The 22186-nt window shown below is 47.2% G+C and overlaps 1 protein-coding gene across 1 annotated transcript in view; it reads left to right on the forward strand.

Annotated features, from left to right (window-relative positions):
- The window catches only part of LOC142291476 (protein argonaute-3), a 169381-nt gene that overhangs the window by 49441 nt on the left and 97754 nt on the right, over positions 1-22186 (forward strand). Inside the window, exons 2-3 of the mRNA XM_075336030.1 lie at positions 14354-14525; positions 15463-15583. Of these exons, the coding sequence (XP_075192145.1) occupies positions 14354-14525; positions 15463-15583 (293 nt within the window). The remainder of the gene's footprint in view (positions 1-14353; positions 14526-15462; positions 15584-22186) is intronic.

Here is a 22186-nt window from a genome sequence, read left to right on the forward strand (position 1 = left end):
TCAGACCGTGTCCCTGTACAGTCAGACATGGCCATTACACAGTACATAGCAGGGACACATATATAAGATTATCTCAGCCCAGGAGCTGTGGTATGGTCAGACCGTGTCCCTGTCCGGTCAGACACAGCCATTACACAGTACATAGCAGGAACACTTATATAAGATTATCTCAGCACAGGAATATTTTTTTTTTTTTAACACATCCAATTGTAGATATTATTTCAAGATCTATTCATTCGAATGTACCTTGTTCATTAAAACCAGAGCATGGAATTGTCTTAATAACCAATATTTCTATGCCTCGAACGAAACATTATGGGTCATGAAATTTATCATTGTGTGTGAAGACCTTTTCAACCAACATTTCACATACCCACATATAATTAGTACAAATTGTTTTCTTATAAAACGTTTTTCATTTATGTTTATTGTTGTCTTGTGCCTTTTTATTGGCAACCGAAGCGAAGTGTATGTGATGTCCCAAAACCTCATGTACATAAAAGTTCTACATAAATTATTTATGATGTAATTCATCAAACACTCACTAATGTAAAATCGCATTCATGTTTGTGATTGAGGGGGTGATTGCCTTTGGAGAGGGCCCAGGAGCTGAGCCCTCTCCACACACTGTCACATACATTGGCTGTGTTACATAGCCAGCATCTGTCTAACAGCATCGAACAGAGCTGAGCTCCTATCGCTGCTGGTAGCTATTTAAGTGCCTTTATCGGCTATCACACAGCCGCTCCGCTATTGATCACATGATATTGCGGGGCAGCGATAAGGTGCCATAGCATCTGGGTACATGACAAGCTGAGCTTTTCACTATGCATTGCATTACTATGGTACTTCACTATAATGTATAGTATAAGTGATCAGACGATCAATCCACATGCGGTAAAATTATTAAAAAACCCCACAATTCTGGCTTTTTCTCTTTTGGGCATTTGTATCGTATATTATGCGGTGAAAATGACCTGGCAATATGATTCTCCTCATCAGTACGGTTACGGCAATTTATACTTGGCTGTTTTTTTTTATTATGGTATTTTAGTTTAAAAAAAATTGACAACTTTGAAAGTGACTTTTTTTTTTTTTTTTGCATGTGTTGCTATTTTTTGAGCCCCATAACTTTTTCATTTTAGTCGATGGAGGCATGTTGGGGTTTATTTTCTGTGGAGTGGGGCAACGTTTTTCTTGATACCATTTTGGGATAGCTATAACATTTTGATCGCTTGATACAGCATGTTTTATGCTATTGCTTCTAAAATAAAATAAATACGTAATTTTGCTTATTATTAATATAATTATTATTTTTATTTTGACGTTTAGGAATTGGGTAATTTATTTTTACATTTTAATAGGTCAGACTTTTTTGAACATGGTGATACCACATGTATTATTTTTTTTTCTTTGTTTTATATAATCTTTTTTTTTTTTATTGCCATTGGATTTGAACTTTTGTTTGTGCTTTTTTTTTATTATTTATATTCCTTTGTCGCCTTTTCATTGGGGGACACAGACAGTGGATAGTATGGTGTCTCCAGGGGAGGTGTGACACTAGATTGAAAAAGAGTTAGCTCCTCCTCCCACAGCATATACCCTAGCTAGGCAGGAAACTAGCTCAGTTTTTTTTTAGTGTCAGCAGGGAGGCTGACATGTCTGGCCTGAGCCCCAGGCCAGCTTATTTTTTTATTTTGTTCCTATTTTTGGTTATGGGGCAATACCAGGGTGCCTTGCCACCCTCGTTCCCCCCGCTTACGGACAAAGGAAACCAGGCGTGCATAAGCCGTCAGTCTTCCCTCGCGCCCAAGTGGTCGGGTCTGCGTACCCCTCCAGGCTCCCTGGAAGCACCTCACACCAAGGTAGCTCCAGAGGGCTAAGCAGAGCCGAGGACCTGCTTCAGCCTTGAGCCGAAGATGCATCCCTGAGATCCCCGCATCCATCACCGATGCGTCTTCAGACGGAGCCAGGAGCAGGTAGGGAGACGACGAGTCATCTGTCCCCTGCATCCAAACCGCCGCTTGGAAAGGCGCCGGTGGGCCGATGCAGGCCGTGATCCCGGGGAGCATCATTAATTTAATTTAGCCCCCGGCTTCGGACTGCATTCTAGCAACGCCCCCTCTCTCTGCTCTGGAAGCCGCTCCCTCACTCAGGAGCAGCTCCTTTCCGATTGGCCGTCACGCTTAGTCACAGTCCTGAGACAAATCAGCCTGCAGGGGCCGTCTCTCTCCTTCATGCTGCCAGGAACACTGGACGCCATTTTCCACGTGGGGAGCAGACTTGGGTGAGATCGCCTCCTTGGCTCTTCACTTCTGCAGCACTATATACCGCTCTGCTCAGCGGTATATCGCTGTCTCTCTAGCGGTGTGCGCCTGCTGGCTAGTGGTGTATATCAGCTATTAGCGGTATATACTGGCTCTGCCTGCAGGTATATGCCGACTGTTTGACAGTATATGCCATTTTGCTATCTGTATATACCGGCTCTGCATAGCAGTCACTTTATAATACTGCTAGTGGCTCCTCACTCATACTAACAGTGACCTATCCCTATATAGGGCTGTAGGACTCTGTTGCTGACATGCGTAACCGCAAGGGTGATAAGGCTTCCCAGGCGTCCTCTACTAACCTGTACTATGCTTGTACCACCTGTGGATGCTCGTTTTCTAATGGCCGAAGCTATCCACTATGCCGGGGCTGCGATGCCCCTACTACCGTGTCACAACAGACCCAGTTGCCGGACCAGGAGGCCGCGCAGGTTTTGGATTCTGCACCGGCCAGGCAGAACCCCCGTCTGATGACGTTATTCCTGCATGGGCTCTTCTAATGTCCATGTTCTAATGGATAGATGACCTTGTCACTCAGATATCCCAAACTTCAGACAACCTTCCCCCGGCTCAGCTCCCTCAGAGGAGCCAGCCTGCTTCGTCTGGTCCTTCTTCCCCAGGACGTAAAAAGGCTGCTTCCAAGAGGCGCCATTGCGACCTCTATGCCTCTTCCGACTCGGACGATGGTCAGTCTGACCCGGGCTCTGTGACTTTTAGTAGTCACGATTCCCAAGACTCTGACTCTGATTCAGATGTCCCTTCCGAGTCTAGGCATATAGAAGACACACACTAATTTCGGCTGTCAATCACTCTTTGTTGATTTCTGATCAGCCTCCGGACCCGACTTCTCAGTCGGCAATCAAGCGGGCCAAGAAGCTTCCTAAGTCCTTTGCCCAGGATCCTGTTTTTCGTCAAATCGTGTCTAAACGGTGGGATCACCCTGATAGAAGTTTTAATAAAAAACCTTTCACTTCATTCGCTTATCCTTTTTCATCTGAAATGGTTAAGACCTGGTCAGTACCCCCCATTGTGGACCTGCCAGTATCCAGGCTGGCTAAACACACGGTTATGTCCGTTTCAGACAGTGCGTCTCTCAAGGACTCGTCCGACCGCGCAGTTGATGCGGCGGTCAAGTCTATTTTCCAGGCTTCAGGCTCCTCTCTTCGCCCCCTGTTTGCCTTGACATAGGTCGCGAGAGCTATGAGTGTGTGGAGTTAGAACCTACGCAGGATGCTTCGCTCTTGTAATATTCCTCCGGAGGCTTTTGAGATCCTTGATTTGATCTCCCTAGCCTCTAATTTATTTTCTTCACGGCTCCCTAGATGCAGCTAGTTTGTCAGCCCTAACGGCAGCCACTGCTGTTTTTGCCCGCAGAGTCCTGTGGCTAAAGATATGGAACACGGACAGTGCCTCCAAGAAATCCCTGTCCACACTCCCTTTTCATACCTGCGTCTGTTTGGAGAATCCCTGGACAAACTCATATCTGAGACGACGGGTGGAAAAAGTACCATTCTACTACAAAAGCAGCCTGTATCCAGGAATTTTAAAAAATCTTCTTGGCGCAGGCAGTCCTTTTCGGCCCGTCTCCCAAAAACCTTCAGTACAAGGATCGTCCCAGCGCTCAGATCGAGGATCCGGCCCCTCAAGGGGCTCTTCTTGGCGTTCCCACTCCAAACAACCTAAACCTAAGGGACCTCGCCCTGCACAGGCCCCCTCAGCATGATGCCAGGTATCCCTCAGTTCCGACTCCTGTTGGAGGGCGGCTTCTGCTTTTTCGGGATATCTGGCTAGACCACACTCACGATGCTTGGGTTCGAGAAATCGTCACCTCGGGTTACAAGATCGATTTCAATTCCCTGCCGGCCAACAGGTTTCTACGTTCTCGTCTTCCAAAGTCCGAAACGCAAAGCCAGGCCTTATTTCAGGCCATAGCCTCGTTACAAAAAGCAACCGTTATCATTCCAGTGCCCATGGAACAGCGCGGCAAAGGTTTCTATACAAACCTTTTTGTCGTTCCCAAAAAAGATGGCTCTGTCCGCCCTATCCTGGATCTCAAAAAACTGAACAGATCCGTACGCATTCGGACCTTCCGAATGGAGTCATTGAGAGGAGTACTAGCCGCCATGGAACCGGAAGAATTCCTAGCCTCCATAGATGTTCAAGATGCTTATTTACACATTCCCATATGTGTAGCCCATCAACGGTTCCTTCGTTTTGCCGCAGGACACCATCATTACCAATACAGGGCCCTCCCCTTTGGACTGGCCAGTACGCCTCGGGTCTTCACAAAGGTCATGGCAGCTGTCATGTCCATTTTGCACCCCAGAGGCGTTCTGGTCGTTCCCTATTTGGACGACCTACTTGTTAAGGGGAGGTCTCCTCAAGTTTGCTCAGAAAGCGTGCAGATATGCTTAGACACGCTGTCAAGGCTAGGGTGGCTTATCAACTTCAACAAGTCATCCCTCATTCCTCGTCAGCGCATCACCTTTTTAGGTATGCTGATAGACACGGCTCAGTCCCGGGTTTTTCTTCCAGAAGACAAGAGGTCTTCCCTCATCTGGGCCGCCCAATCCCTCCACTCTCGCCGTCACACATTCCTTCGGAATGGGATGAGAGTGTTAGGCAAGATGGTGGCAGTCATGGCAGCCGTGTCCTTTGCCCAATTCCATCTGCGCCCTCTACAACTGGATCTTATATCCTTCTCGGACAAGAATCCAGCTTCTCTAGACCGGTCAGTCCGCTTATCTCGGACTGCGCTCCACTCCCTCGTCAGGGGTGAGACTTGAGTCCACCAATCTCAAGAAAAGTCCTTCCGTCCTGTCCACTGGCAAGTAGTCACAACAGATGCCAGCGTCATAGGCTGGGGAGCGGTGTTTCTCCACCACACTGTTCACAGACGCTGGTCTCCCTCCGAACGCTCCCTTCACATCAACGTTCTAGAGATCAGAGCCATATTTTTTGGCCCTTCAGAACTTTCAGCCCTTGCTATTGGGTCTGCCTGTTCGGATCCAGTCAGACAATGCCACGGCTGGGGCTTACATCAACCGTCAGGGAGGAACTCTAACAGGGCAGCGATAAAAGAAGTATCCAGGATTCTTCTTTGGGCAGAGATGCACATTCCCATTATTTCAGCTGTCCATATTCCGGGAGTAGACAACTGGGCCGCAGACTTTCTCAGCAGACAGGGTCTAGCGGCAGGGGAATGGTCCCTCCACGACAAAGTGTTCCATCAGATCACTCTTCGTTGGGGACTCCCAGTTGTAAACCTCATGGCGTCTCGGATGAACGCAAAGGTACACCCCTTCATATCCCGGTCGAGAGACCCGCTAGCGCTCGGCTCCGACGCTCTAGTCTTCCCGTGGTCGCAGTTTCGCCTGCCCTACATCTTCCCTCCGTTTCCTCTCATTCCGAGAGTAATCAAGAAAATCAAGGCGGAGGGAATTCCCGTGATCCTCGTGGCCCTGGACTGGCCCAGGAGAGCCTGGTACCCAGAGCTTCTCCAACTTCTCAGCGACACTCCCTGGCGTCTCCCCGACCGCCCGGATCTTCTGTCGCAAGGTCCAATATTCCACCAGAATACAGCACAGCTGCATTTGACGGCGTGGCGCTTGAATCCTTGATTCTAGGCAAGTCAGGTCTTTCTTCTAAGGTGGTTCATACCATGCTTAATGCTTGGAAGCCCTCCTCCGCCAGTATCTATCACAGGACCTGGAAGACCTATCTTTCCTGGTGTGACCGTCATCACCGGTCGCCCCTTGTTTTTTCAATCCCTGATGTGCTTGCTTTTCTGCAAGACGGTCTGGACTCTGACTAGCCCTCAGTACCCTTAAAGGTCAAGTTTCTGCCTTGTCAATTTTTTTCCAGAAGCAGCTGGCTTCTCGCCCTCAGGTCCTACCCCTTTCTTCAAGGGGTAGCACATTTGGTCCCTCCTTATCGTCACCCCTTAGATCCCTGGGATCTGAATCTGGTTCTCGGAGCTCTTCAGCTTCCTCCTTTCGAACCTTTAAGAGAAATTTCTCTTCAACGTCTCTCTTGGAAGGTTGCCTTTTTAGTCGCCATTACCTCTATCAGACGAGTGTCCGAACTGGCGGCCCTTTCCTGCCGCTCACCTTACCTGATATTCCATCATGATAAGGTGGTCCTTCGGCCTTCCCCCGCTTTTCTTCCAAAGGTCGTGTCTTCTTTCCACTTGAACGAAGACATTGTGTTGCCGTCATGCTGTCCGGCCCCGGTCCACTCCTTTGAAAAAGCCCTTCATACTCTAAAACTTGTTAGGGCTCTGTGGATCTACATCTCCAGAATAGCGCCGTTGCGCAAGTCCGATGCCCTCTTCGTCCTCTCAGAAGGACACAAAAAGGGCAGCCAGGCTTCTAAATCCATGATTTCTCGATGGATCAGGACTGCCATCTGTGAGGCATACAAAGCACGAGGTCCTGTTCCCCCTCAATCTGTGCGGGCCCACTCTACGCGAGCAGTGGGTGCTTCCTAGGCTATCCGCCATCAGGCTTCGGCGGCCCAACTTTGCAAGGCCGCTATCTGGTCCCGTGTGCACACGTTTACAAAATTCTACAGAGTGTATACGCATGCTTCCATGGATGCTGCTCTTGGAAGACAAGTCCTTCAGGCGGCAGTGGCCCATTTATAAGTGGCCACTGCTCGGTTTTCTGACAGTGTTTTGATATGTGTTCACTGCAGTTGCAGTCGTTAGTCAGCTCTAAAGCGGGCTTTACACGCTGCGACATCGCTAATGCGGAGTCGTTGGGGTCACGGATTTTGTGACGCACATCCGGCCGCATTAGCGATGCCGTTGCGTGTGACACCGATAAGCGATTTTTGCATCGTTGCAAAACAGTGCAAAATCGCTAATCGGTGACACGGGGGTCCATTCTCAATTATCGTTACTTCAGCAGTAACGAGGTTGTTTGTCGTTCCTGCGGCAGCACACATCGCTGCGTGTGACGCCGCAGGAGCGAGGAAGCTCTCCTTACCTGCCTCCCGGCCGCTATGCGGAAGGAAGGAGGTGGGCGGGATGTTACGTCCCGCTCATCTCCGCCCCTCCGCTGCGATTGGGCGGCGGTTCAGTGACGTTTCAGTGACGTCGCTGTGACGCCGCACGGACCGCCCCCTTAGAAAGGAGGCGGTTCGCCAGTCACAGCGACGTCGCCGGACAGGTAAGTATGTGTGACGGCTCTGGGCGATGTTGTGCGGCACGGGCAGCGATATGCCCGTGTCGCGCAACAGATGGGGGCGGATACCCACACTAGCGATATCGGGACCGATATCGCAGTGTGTAAAGTAGCCTTTAGTCTGATGTTATACACTGTTAATAGTTCAGTTCCCACCCAGGGAATGCTTTGGGACGTCCCACTGTCTGTGTCCCCCAATGAAAAGGCGAGAAAGGAAATGACATTTTTGTGTACTCACCGTAAAATGTCTTTCTTGGAGCCTTTCATTGGGGGACACAGCTCCCACCCTTGTGGTTTCGTTGTTCTTCTCCTACTGCTTTTACACCAAACTGAGCTAGTTTCCTGCCTAGCTAAGGTATATGCTGTGGGGGGAGGAGCTAACACTTTCAATCTAGTGTCACGCCTCCCTGGAGACACCATACTACCCACTGTCTGTGTCCCCCAATGAAAGGCTCCAAGGAAGACATTTTACGGTGAGTACAGAAAAATGTCATTTTTAGAACCTTAATGAACGTGAACCTGCAATTGTCTGATCAGTTGTGCTATATACATCAAGGCCACAGTATTACAGTATATAGTAAAAATTACAGACACTTTTTTTTTTTTTTTTTAAGCCCAACAGGCAGAGTTTCACGGGGGCTCCATAATGACAAGCATGGAGGTCTGTGCCATCTGTAATTGTTAGAGGCAAATCCTGGCCATAACACACAGCCATTACCTTCTGTGTGTGAGGCAATTTTATCCAATGATCCTGCTTCATGCACCCATTACTGACTTGCGTCATACATTTACGGCTGATGTCAATAAAGGGTTAAATCAGGTCCGGAATTGTTTAAGCCAGCGGTGTCCAACAATAGGCAACCCCATTAACAATATGTGCGGCAAACTGTGCAATTGTGCGAATAACCCAATAACTTTAGAAAGAATAAAGAAAACAAAATTGTTTCTTTAGGATTACACCAACCCTAGGCTCACAATGACTAGTATCAGAAGAGTGAGAGTAACAGATTGTGCACATTTTTCCCTTTAGTGATGGTAATGGCAGTAACAGAATTGTCATCCTGATCAGTATTCAGTGTCCTGTCTGGGTCTCTTTGAGACCTTGCTTTTATCTGTTCTCTTGCCAATCTCTAGAGAATGTCTCATGTACTTTGTGTTAGTCCTACAAAAGGCATTTATTTCTAGTGATAAGCGAGCACTACTATTCTTAGATGTGTTGTGCTGTGTAATGAGCAGTTAATGCTCGGATGGGTGCAACTCAAGTACTCCAGTATAATAGAAGTCAGTGGGGAACTCGAGCATTTTCCGTGAGAAATCTTCCTGAAAAAATGCTTGAGTTCCCCATGGACTTCCATTACTTTCGGGTACTTGAGTCGCACCCAACTGAGCATGGTAGTGCTCACTCATCTCTATTACCTATTGAAAGCATAGATTAGAATTTTGAGATCGGGTTCCCTGACTGAATGGAGCAGTAGTTTGGTTTGTGTAACCACTGTTTCTTTCACTTGTGTGTCACACACAGTTTTGCTGAAAACTCGCCAAGTGTCATGGTGTCATCACTTGCTGTTCACACTACAGATTCTGACTCTCTACACTATGGTTTCTCTAGTGTTTCTGAGTTACAGAGGCAGGCTAGGCCGTCGACCAGCTGTGTATCCATTAATGGTCAAACTAGCAAGAGTTAAACTCTGCTAGCCTGCTGGTTACCTCCAGGATCACATGTTGTTGGAATTGGAAGCCAATCACAGTTTCCCCCATCTTATGCTGTGTTTGTCTGTGCTGTTGTGTCCCAGTTGTCCTGGTGATTTTGTTGCTTTGCACTTGGTGGTTTTATGGAGAATCCTGTTGTCTCGTTTCCTCCCTACTCTTATTTTCTTCCTATGCCCTTATTGTCTTATATGTCTGTGTGAGCGTTCCGTGAGAATGAATTTTGGTTTCCCCTGTTTTCTACCTCCGTTAGTCTTATCACACTCCTGTCCCTGGCGTTTTAGGAGGGGATATAAGATCAGGGCTAGGGTGGTGTGGCGGCTGAAATATCCTCACCCTCAGAGGTAACTGTGAGAAAAAGGGATAGCTAGAGACCCCTAGGTTGGGGGCCAGTCTAGGATCCCCTGTCCCATGCGCTCACCCCATTCACCGTGACAGTGTGCATCAGTCCCACATAAGTGAATTTAAAGTTGGTCACGCACTACTGCTCTGATTACACAGGGGTACAAGGGACCTTGGAGTATTATCTAATGGGCTTCCGCTCAACCTCGAGGCATGATAGCTTGATGGATGAACGCTTTGTAGGAAAATCGATCTTTTGCAAGCCTAGATAGGTTCACCAGGGTCTTCGCCGCCATTTTCTTGATGGTATCAAGCCATCGGGTTGCTGGTCTTCACATTGTTCCTTCTATTATTCTGACCATGATGTCCTTCTCCAGTGATTGCTCTCTTCATATGTGGTGTCCAAAGTAGGCAAGTCATTCCTTGGTGATCCTTGCGTCAGGTGAAATGTCTAGCTTGATTTGTTCCAAAATTGATTTCTTTGTTCTTCTTGCCATCCATGGTACCACTGAAAAGACCAGACTATGTATAGTTGAAACCAGGGCTGTGGAGTCGGTAAGCCAAACCTTCGACTCCGACTCCGACTCCTCAAATTCTCTTGCACCGACTCCGACTCCGGCTCCGACTCCGACTCCGGCTCCGACTCCGACTCCTACATATATTGCTTAGTTAGGTGAAAAATTTATTGTAGTACATGAATATGTGTATGTGAACATCAGACATTTAATAATTTTTATGATACGATAATCAAGATATTTGGATAGAACATAAAATATATTTATTGGAATACAACTTTAGAACACAAAAAACTGTAATAAATTGTAAATATGTAATACACTATGTAATATACAGTAGATTACATATATATCTTGTGTGTGTATATACACTGTGTGTATATATATATATATATATATATATATATATATATATATATATATATATTACATATTTACAATTTATTAGTTTTTTGTGTTCTAAAGTTGTATTCCAATAAATATTTTATGTTCTATCCAAATATCTTGATTATTGTATCATAAAAACAATTAAATGTCTGATGTTCACATTGTACTACAATAAATTTTTCACTTAAATATAAGCATTATACTAAATGTTATTATTTAGTAAAATATTCAGCACATTCTGCATTGCACTCCTGTCCCCAATTTATTATATATTTTAGGAGTCGGAGTCGGTGCATTTTATACCGACTCCGACTCCGACTCCGACTCCACCAAAATGAGCTCCGACTCCGACTCCGACTCCACGACTCCGACTCCGACTCCACAGCCCTGGTTGAAACCAGAAGTTTACATACACTATCTAAAAAGACACATCTGCATGTTATTCTCCCCGTTTTAGGTCAATTAGGATTACCAAAATTTATTATATTTTCTAAATGCCAGAATAATGAGAGCATGATTTAAGGTATTTTTATTACTTTCTGCAAATTCAAAAGTTTACATATATTTCATTAATATTTGTTACCATTACATTGTATGATTTGGGTCAAACGTTTTGGATATCCTTCCATAAGCTTCTCAATAGTTAGGAGGAATGGGCCCAAATTCATACCGACAGAACTGGTGTAACTGAGCCATGTTTGTAGATCGCCTTGCTCGCACCTCCTTTTCAGCTTTGCCCATTCATTTTCAATAGGATTGAGATCAGGGGTTTGTGGTGGCCACTCCAAAACATTGACTTTGGAATCCTTAAGCCACTTTGTAACCAGTTTTGCAGTATACTTTGGGTCATTGTTCTTGTGGAAGACCCATTTCCGCTCAAGCTTTAACTTCCTGGCTGATGTCTTGAGATGTTGCTTCAGTATTGCCACATAATCTGCTTTCCTCATATTGCCATCTATTTTGTGAAATGCACCAGTCCCTCCTGCGGCAAAACAACACCACAACATGATGCTGACCCCCGTGTGTCACAGTTGGGATGGTGTTCTTAGGCTTCAAAGCTTCTCCCTTTTTCCTCCAATCGAAACAATGGTCATTATGGCCAAACAGTTCAATTTAGTTTTTGTCAGGACATGTCTCCAAAAATGAAGGTCTTTGTTCCTGTGTGCATTTCCAAACATTAATATGGCTTTTGGAGTAATGGCTTTTTTTCTGGCAGAGTGGCCTTTCAGCCCATGTTGATACAGTACTCATTTCACTGTGGATAATGACACAATCTTACCAGCTTCCGCCAGCATCTTCCCAAGATATTTTGCATTTTTCTTGGGTTGATATGCCCATGTCTGACCAAAGCACATCCATCTCTAGTGCACAGAACCCATCTCCTTCCTGAGCGGTATGATGGCTGGACATTTTGTTTGTACTTGCTTATAATTGTTTGTACAGATGAACGAGGCACCTTCAGGTATCTCGAAATTTCACTCAAGGATGAACCAGACTTAAGGCCACTTTACACACAGAGATAAATCTGCGGCAGATCTGTGGTTGCAGTGAAATTGTGGACAATCAGTGCCAGGTTTGTGGCTGTGTACAAATGGAACGATATGTCCATGATTTCACTGCAACCACAGATCTGCCAAAGATTTATCGCTGCGTGTAAAGTGGCCTTTATGCAAGTCCACAATTCTCTTCCAGAGATCTTTGCTGATTTCTGTTTACTTTCTTTTGACTTTCCCAAGATGCTACACAAGAAGCCGTGTGTTTCAGGTTTGCATATTCTCTCTATATCTATCTCTCTATCTCTCTCTCTCGCTCTATCTCTCTCTCCTCTTTATGGTGTCGCTTTACAATCAATTGTTCTTTATGGTGTCTGTTTACAAACTATTGTCCTTTTAGTAATCATTTTTTGGGGGACTGACTCTGGTCTTTTTATATAATAATATTTAATAAAAGTTTAAAATACTGTAATTTCTGTGAGTCTATGAAGTAAAACTTTAAAATAGGATAGAAAATGGCCTACTTTAGAAACATACCTCAGGGTCACCAGAAGGCGCTCTTTGGGAGAAATACATCGCCACATGTTGGTGTTCTGGAAGATACTGTAATTCCAGGCAGGTCTTATCTCCTCCAACAGAAGGTTAAAAGTATTGAGGCTTATGCAAGTGTACGCATTAAACTTGTCCGAATGTTGGCGGAGCTCCCCATATTGCTTCTCAATGTGGCCCCTTGTGGTGCATTGTCTTACTAGTGGATGAACCAGTCCGCGCCACTTCCTCGGATCCACGATTACTGGGTAATGATCACTAAACTGGCTAGACAGCACCCAGTGTAATGGAACACGTTCAGTCCGGTTGAATGTTAAATGGAAAGACATGTTTGTAGTCACAAGTAACTCAACCAGACCCAAAGGAAAAACGTGTGTAGGGCCATTTACATGTACGTTTCCAGTACGTGTGGTGTCTGTTTTCACACACAGTGGAGACACGTTCACACGCATACTTATTAAAATGTCTGATCTTTATACCTCCGCGTTTTCACACAAGACCGTGTGTCATGTCAATATGATTCTCACAGATATGTCAGTTTTTTACCATCAGCACAGATGAAAAGGGTCAATAGAAGTCTATGGATCTGTGAATAACACATACTGCACATGAATGCCATCCAAATCTACAGGGCCCTGTGTGTAAAAATGACACAAAATCTAAAACTTCAAATCCCACCCCATTTTCCCAAATAAGAAATTACACATTTGGTATCACTGCATTCATAGAATAAATCAATCTGATCTTTAAATGGCATACAAAGGGGGAAAAAAAAAATCTAAATGCCGGAATTGCAGTTTTTCGGTCTCTATAGCAACAGAAAATGATGTAATAAATGGCATATCAAAACATTGTATATACCCCAAAATCACATCAATAAAAACATCAGCTCAGAAGGCAGAAAAAAATCATTCACACAGCCCATATTGTGAAAATTGATAATGTTACGGCTCTCGGAAAGTGGCGACACAAGTAAAAGTTTTTTTCTTTTTAATTTTTTTTCACCAACTAAATAAAAAAAACAGTAGATTATTAGTATCTGTATGATCGTACTCACCTGGAGAATCCTATTGAAGGTCATTTTTACCATAAAATCAATGATGTAGATAAAAAATAAAGAATTGCACTTTTATTGCTCTTTTGCCACATTTTGAATTTTTTTTTCCATTACATCATATGATAAAATGAATGATGTCATTCAAGAATGCAACTCGTTTCGACCAAAAACAAGCTTTCACGTAGCTATATCGAGTGAAAAATAAATAAGATATGGCGGCTGGAATAAGGGGAGGGAAAAGCAAGCAAAAAAAAAAAGCCTAGTCCTTACAACATTTACAGCACTGCCACATATCATTTGGAATTTGTATTTTGTAAATAATAATATTGGCCATACAGGGTGATTTTTGGGCCATATATCTAACACATGAATCCAATATTATAGGTAATTTTTCTTCCTGATAGAATGTTGGCAAATATTTCTTAATTTGTCTGAAATATCAGTAGTGAAGGAGTAGAAAGTCACTTGGGAAGAAACGGATTTACAAGATGGGTCATGGTCTTGATTCTGTGATGGATAAAGCTCTATTCAGATATGGTGCTTTGTAACCCCTACTTTTAAGTCTATCCTTAGTACTCATCGTCAATCAATTTATGCCCGTTACAACGAAGAAATTAGGGTTACACAGTTGCCTGTGTAATGTCAGGATGTGACAGGCTTGATGACTTTTTCCTTAGCAACTTTGGGTAATGTGCATAATGGTTCTAAATGTGAAACTCTATGAATTTAGAATCCCCATAGTAGGGTATTTGTAAATCTGTTCTAGACCATCTCTGCTTTTATTTTGCAGGACCCGTGGGGGCACAGCCCTTTTTTGTGGTGCCCAGACGGCCTGGCTATGGCACCATGGGGAAGCCCATCAAACTGCTGGCCAACTGCTTTCAAGTGGAGATCCCAAAGATTGACGTCTACCTCTATGAGGTGGACATTAAGCCGGACAAATGTCCCCGCAGAGTTAACAGGTACATTTTATGTTACTGTCTTTAGAATGGCCGATCTTATACTGTGGAAATGCCTGGGTGGATGAATACTCTTACAAATAAGTCTCTTGCTTGTACAGTTGTTGCAGTAAGAACACATGCCTCATCAGGTCTGAGACCTATTGTATACAGTTTATATTGTAAAATTTGTCATCAGATCCCATTAAAAGGGAACATTTCAACAGATTTTTACATAAGAAAGTAGTGGTATGACTTGTCCACCAATAAACATGACCCTTTTTGTAAATATATGATTTACCAGTCTGGTGAAATATAGTGTAACAGCCATATGCAAATCAGGCTGAAAGAACATTGGGGGCGTGTCAGTCCTCATGTGCATTGCCCCGCCCCAGTGCACTTGGTACACAGCTAGATCACTATGTCCATAGGTAAAAATGTGCTTACAGGTTCCCTTTAAATACTTTGTACTAAACATTTAACTTTTATATATTTTCTGAAGTTTTAAAACCTGTTTTCTTTGTTTCTCTGTGACATTGGTGCTTTTGTTCCTTGGGAATATTATCCTGCTAAGCATATAAATGGTCCCCACTGCCAAGGTGCCTTCCCTGCCTCTCTGGAGCTGGATTCCTTTATGCTTTGTGTGCATAGGAAGAGTTAAAGTAGCGTCTGTGCTGTGGTCTAAAGTGCAGGAAATTTCGTGGGCCTACATGGGCATGTGTTCTTAGCAGGTGGATGAGCTCCCAAGTGATGGACATGATGTCTTGCGGTAGTTGAGCCTGGAATTTGTGAATGCGAGAAATCCGCGCTGGTTTTGTGCTGTGGATAATTTAAGGGCAATTTTTGTTAAACTACAGCAAGGCACCCTGTAATTGACCAAGTGATGAAATCAGGGCTCTACCACTGCTTGGTGATTTTGTTTTCCATTTCCATATCATTTTTTTCTCCACTTTCTCACTAGGGAGGTTGTTGATTCCATGGTCCAGCATTTCAAAGTCACCATATTTGGTGACCGTCGACCAGTGTACGATGGCAAAAGAAGCCTGTACACCGCCAACCCACTGCCTGTAGCATCTACCGGGGTAAGTCCTGTTCCATCATTTGTTGTACACATAGTCCGCCAGTGTGCTGTGTTCACTGAGAAGTTGTAATCACTTTGGATATTTTCAGAAGCCACATGATGGAGCGATACTTGTTGTTATACTTGTTATTATGTAACGAGGAACCTTAAAGAAGTCAGACAAGTGTGAACACCCACTGACTCATCACTTTCATGAAACGTAATTCATTGTAACTCCAGCTCTAACACTCAAGATTACAAGAACAGGTGGCTTTATAAATCATCGCACTGGTACAACAATTAATAAAGGCCCAAATCCAGAAAGTTTTTGTCTGAATAAAGGTTTACCTGTAAGGATAACAGGACACGCCACACAGCCATGACATATGAAGGACCCCACTGTCGCTGAGGGTAACCATGTAGTGGGTTTGGGTGTTTGGAAATGGCTATGAACCAGTCTGTCCTGTAGGGACCTGTCCCCTCTATAGGTGCATTTGGGTCATGTACCAATGAATCCTCCAATATTCCCGTCCATCTGCAAAATTGGCCAAAGCTTCTGTAGTATGACATGAATAGAGCCAGAAGAGTTATTAAAGGTGGTGATGTATCGAATCTCATTATCAGTTTGTTGGGAATGAGATAGTACCAAGACACCCTCCCTCGCTCTTTCTTTGGCCTCTCTAAAGAACACGGTCAGGATAACCTCTCTCTTTAAAGCGGTGTCCAAGATTTTGTTGCCTGATTGAGGAAATCCTCCTTCTGAGAACAGTTACATCGAATTCTGAAATATTGTCCCTTAGGGATTCCTCGTCTCAGGTATGAGGGGTGGTTACTGTCCCAATGTAAAAGAGAGTTACTCCAGGTGGGTTTTCTATAACTTTTGCCAGTTTCAGTTATGGAAATATAAACACAGAGTATGGAAGGAGTGGCTTTTGCTGGTGAAAGCAAGGCCAATTAAGTTTTTATTCAGATTTCCCACAAAATTGGAGAAACTCAGTGTCACCCCTCCAAATGACAAAGATGTCATCAATGTAGCGTGACCAAAATATGAAATTCTATATAAAATCAATCGTCTTGCACACGGATGGGGCTATTGGTGGACTCATTGGTACACGACCCAAATGCACCTATAGAGGTGACAGGTCCCTACAGGACAGACTGGTTCACAGCCTTTTCCAACCACCCAAACCCACTACTTGGTTACCCTCAGACAGTGGGGTATTTTAGATTGTCCATATGCGTAAAATTGCTAGTGGATCCTGTGGTTTTCCTTGCACTAATGTGCAATGATAGATGTCACACAGCTGGGTGACATTTAAAGGGAATCTCTTAGCAGGTTTTGCTACCTCATCTAAGAGTAACATAGGCAATTGAAACCCAGAATCCTGCAATGTGTCACTTACTGTATTTTTCGTTTTATAAGACGCACCCAAAATTTGGAGCTAAGAAAAGGTAAAAAAAAATAAAAATGGGGTCCGTCTTATACTTCGGTGTTGTCTTACCAGAGGCAGCAGTGGTGGTGAAGCGGGGTCACAGGAGGCAGAGGTTGTGCTGGCAGCGGGTCCGTGGTGGCAGCGGTGGGTCAGTGGCGGTAGCATCGGTGACAGGTCAGTGGTGGCAGCGGCGGCGGGTCAGTGGTGGAGCAGGCCGGTGTGGTGAGTGTTCCAGTCTGTCTGCGGTCCTGGTTCAAGTGATGGTGCCCGGAGTGGTGCATGCGCAGATGGAGCGCTGACTGCTGGCGCCATCGTTTGAAACCGGGACTGCGGACACACTGGGACACCCGCTGCACAGCCGTCCGCCCACACGCACAGAGTGGTAGCCAGCAGGCCGCCCACTCGCTCAGTGAAGCAGCTGGCCGCCGAGACAGAGGCAGCCGGCACTAACAGGCAGCCAGCATGCAGCTACATGCAGCCACAGGCACCCGGCCGCACGCAGCCACAGGCACCCGGCCGCCCGCCCGCACGCAGCCCCAGGCACCCGGCCGAACGCACACAGAGCCAGCTGCGTGTGGGCGACCATATTTTTGGGAGGAAAAGTGCGTCTTATAATCTGAAAAATACGGTAGTTTATTGGGTGCAACAGTTGTGACAATATCAAAGTTTTCTTCAGCGCTCTATTGGGAGACCCAGACGATTGGGTGTATAGCACTGCCTCCGGAGGCCACACAAAGCAATTACACTAAAAAGTGTAAGGCCCCTCCCCTTCTGGCTATACACCACCAGTGGGATCACTGGCTCACCAGTTTTCTGCTTTGTGCGAAGGAGGTCAGACATCCACGCATAGCTCCACTGTTTGTAGTCAGCAGTAGCTGCTGGCTATATCGGATGGAAGAAAAGAGGGCCCATATGGGGCCCCCAGCATGCTCCCTTCTCACCCGCGGTGGTGCTTGTAAGGTTGAGGTACCTATTGCTGGTACAGAGGCTGGAGCCCACATGCTGTTTTCCTTCCACATCCCCTGGAGGGCTCTGTGGAAGTGGGATCTTGCCGGCCCCCAAGCCCTGAGGCCGGGCTCCATCCACAGACCCAGAGAACCTGCTGGATTTGGAGCGGGAGTGCCGTTCAGGGACAAGGCCCTGCAACTTTCAGGTACTCTGTGTCCCCGGCAGGCACGGACACTCTCAAGGCTTGCTGAGCGTTATAGTGCGCCGGGGACAGTAGCGCTGTGCGCTGGGGTTAGGTCACTGCAGCTTTGCTGAGTGACGTTACATGTTGGGAACTACTGCGCCGACCGCTACTGGAGCGGCGGCGCAGCTGCGACTTGTGGTGCGCCGGGGACTTTGCGCCGACCGCGCTTTTACGGCGGCGGCGCTTCTAACTTTAGCCCCCGGCTTCTGCGGCCTAGCGCCGCTTCGTTCCCGCCCCCACCCTGTCAATCAGGGTAGGGGAGAGACGCTGCTCAATGGGCAGCGCCGAGGGCTGGAGCTTTATTTACATGCTCCAGCCCTCTCACTAGGCACAGTGGGAAGCAGGCTTCCCGCTCTTCGTCTGTATATGCCCAGGGCCCGCCCCCCCTCTCCACAAGGACGCCGGCAGCCATTACACATGCGGTCTGGCTGGGGAAAGGCAGCAGGCTCTGGGAGACCCAGACTAAAGGGATTTCGGCGACCACACACCCGCTCCTAAGCGGGCGGTAAGCTGCACTTTAGTGCTGGCCCCACTAGTGCCTCAGTGTTATATTAGTGTACTTTTTTCTTGGTACCATATATATATATAGTTGCACTGTAAGGTCGCTTCTTGGCTGGACACCATGTACTGCTCTGAGGAGGCAGCAACATGTCATCCGCAAAACGCAAGGGTGCCAAGGCACAGGCTGTGTACACTGTTTGTACTGCATGTGGGGCTAATCTACCGGCAGGCTCCAATGACTCACATTGTGTGCAATGTTCAGTCCCAGTGGCACTTCGTCAGCCAGAGCCTATGGTGGTAGTGGCCCAGGCAGAGACGCCTGTGAACCCTGCCCCGGTGACGGGGACAGACTTTGCAGTTTTTGCTGATAAAATGTCTGTGACTATGACTAAAATCCTGGAGACCTTGCAGTCCAGGCCAGTTACTCAGACCATGGACACTGCTGTGTCTATGCTCTCCGGTCCCCCTCAGTTGGAACTAATCCGTACTTCAAGGGGGTCTCAAGCATCACAGGCTGAAGTCTCTGACTCAGATGACAGTCCCAGGCAGCCTAAGCGAGCTCGCTGGGAAAGACCCTCCACGTCATCACACTGCTCAGGGTCTCAGCGAGAAGAGTCTCTCTGTGATGAGACTGAGGACGGTGATCAGGATTCTAATCCTGGGGCCCCTCTCAATCTGGATGCCCCTGATGGTGACGCCATGGTTAATGACCTTATATCGGCAATTAATAGACTGTTGGATATTTCTCCCCCAGCCCCTTCTGCAGAGGAGGCAGCTGCACAGCAGGAGAAGTTCCATTTCCTGTATCCCAAGCGTAAATTAAGTGCTTTTTTGGACCACTCTGACTTCAGAGAATCGATCCAGAAACACGACGCTCATCCAGACAAGCGTTTCTCTAAACGTTCTAAGGATACCCGTTATCCTTTTCCCTCTGAGGTGGCCAAACGCTGGACCCAGTGTCCAAAGGTGGATCCCCCAATTTCCAAGCTTGCGGCTAGATCCATAGTCGCAGTAGAGGATGGCGCTTCACTTAAAGATGCCAACGACAGACAGATGGACCTTTGGTTGAAATCTGTCTATGAAGCTATCGGCGCGTCGTTTGCTCCAGCATTCGCGGCCGTGTGGGCACTCCAAGCTATTTCAGCTGGTTTAGCACAGGTGGATGCTATCATGCATCCAGCAGTGCCGCAAGTGGCGTCCCTAACTTCGCAAATGTCTGCGTTTGCGACCTATGCTATCAATGCTGTCCTAGAATCTACGAGCCGTACCGCTATGGCGTCCGCCAATTCTGTGGTTTTGCGCAGAGCCTTGTGGTTAAAGGACTGGAAAGCAGATGCTGGTTCCAAAAAATGCTTAACCAGCTTGCCATTATCTAGAGACAGACTGTTTGGTGAGCCATTGGCTGAAATCATAAAACAGTCCAAGGGTAAGGACTCTTCCTTACCACAGCCCAGAGCAAGTAAACCTCAACAGAAAAAGTGGCAGTCGAGGTTTCGGTCCTTTCGAGGCTCGGGCAAGGCCCAATTCTCCTCGTCCAAAAGGACTCAGAAAGAACAAGGGAGCTCAGATTCCTGGCGGGCTCACTCACGCCCCAGGAAAGCAAATGGAGGAACCGCTTCCAAGGCGGCTACCTCATGACTTTCGGCCTCCTCCCTCCGCATCCTCGGTCGGTGGCAGGCTCTCCCGCTTTTGCGACATTTGGCTGTCACAGGTCAAAGACCGGTGGGTAACAGACGTTTTGTCTCGCGGGTACAGAATAGAGTTCAGTTCTCGGCCTCCACTTCGGTTCTTCAGAACCTCCCCACACCCCAACCGAGCAGATGCCCTGCTGCAGGCGGTGGACTCTCTAAGAGCAGAAGGAGTCGTGATCCCTGTCCCCCCTCAGGAACGGGGGCGAGGATTTTACTCCAATCTCTTTGTGGTTCCAAAAAAGGACGGCTCCTTCCGTCCTGTTCTGGACCTAAAACTGCTCAACAAGCATGTGAACGCCAGGCGGTTCCGGATGGAATCCCTCCGCTCAGTCATTGCCTCAATGTCTCAAGGAGATTTCCTAGCATCAATAGACATCAAAGATGCTTATCTCCACGTGCCGATTGCTACAGAGCACCAACGCTTTCTACGCTTCGTGATAGGAGACGACCATCTTCAGTTCGTAGCTCTGCCATTTGGTCTGGCGACAGCCCCTCGGGTGTTCACCAAGATCATGGTGGCAGTGGTAGCAGTCTTGCACTCTCACGGACACTCTGTGATCCCTTACTTGGACGATCTACTGGTCAAGGCACCCTCTCAAGAGGCATGCCAACTCAGCCTGAATGTTGCACTGGAGACTCTCCAGGCGTTCGGGTGGATCATCAACTTCCCAAAGTCAAATCTGTCACCGACCCAATCACTAACGTATCTTGGCATGGAGTTTCATACTCTTTCAGCGATAGTGAAGCTTCCGCTGGACAAGCAGCGGTCTCTACAGACTGGGGTGCAGGCTCTCCTTCAAAGTCAGTCGCACTCCTTAAGACGCCTCATGCACTTCCTCGGGAAGATGGTGGCGGCAATAGAAGCGGTTCCGTTTGCGCAGTTTCATCTGCGTCCACTTCAATGGGACATTCTCCGCCAATGGGACGGGAAGTCAACATCCCTGGACAGGAAAGTCTCCCTTTCCCAGACGGCCAAAGACTCTCTGCAGTGGTGGCTTCTTCCCACCTCATTATCACAGGGAAGATCCTTCCTACCACCGTCTTGGGCGGTGGTCACGACAGACGCGAGTCTGTCAGGGTGGGGAGCAGTCTTTCTCCACCACAGGGCTCAGGGTACGTGGACTCAGCAGGAGTCCACCCTTCAGATCAATGTTCTGGAAATCAGAGCAGTGTATCTTGCCCTACTAGCCTTCCAGCAGTGGCTGGAAGGAAGGCAGATCCGAATTCAGTCGGACAACTCCACAGCGGTGGCATACATCAACCACCAAGGGGGGACACGCAGTCGGCAAGCCTTCCAAGAAGTCCGGCGGATTCTGATGTGGGTGGAAGCCACAGCCTCCACCATATCCGCAGTTCACATCCCCGGCGTAGAAAACTGGGAAGCAGACTTCCTCAGTCGCCAGGGCATGGACGCAGGGGAATGGTCCCTTCACCCAGACGTGTTTCAGGAAATCTGTCGCCGCTGGGGGGTGCCGGACGTCGACCTAATGGCGTCACGGCACAACAACAAGGTCCCAACCTTCATGGCACGGTCTCGCGATCAAAGAGCGCTGGCGGCAGACGCCCTAGTGCAAGATTGGTCGCAGTTCCGGCTCCCTTATGTGTTTCCACCTCTGGCACTCTTGCCCAGAGTGCTACGCAAGATCAGATCCGATTGCAGCCGCGTCATACTTGTCGCCCCAGACTGGCCGAGAAGGGCGTGGTATCCGGATCTGTGGCAGCTCACGGTCGGCCAACCGTGGGCACTCCCAGACCGACCAGACTTACTGTCCCAAGGGCCGTTTTTCCATCGGAATTCTGCGGCCCTG

This window comes from Anomaloglossus baeobatrachus, chromosome 2 (genome assembly GCF_048569485.1).
Source record: "Anomaloglossus baeobatrachus isolate aAnoBae1 chromosome 2, aAnoBae1.hap1, whole genome shotgun sequence".
Taxonomy (NCBI): Eukaryota; Metazoa; Chordata; class Amphibia; order Anura; family Aromobatidae; genus Anomaloglossus; species Anomaloglossus baeobatrachus.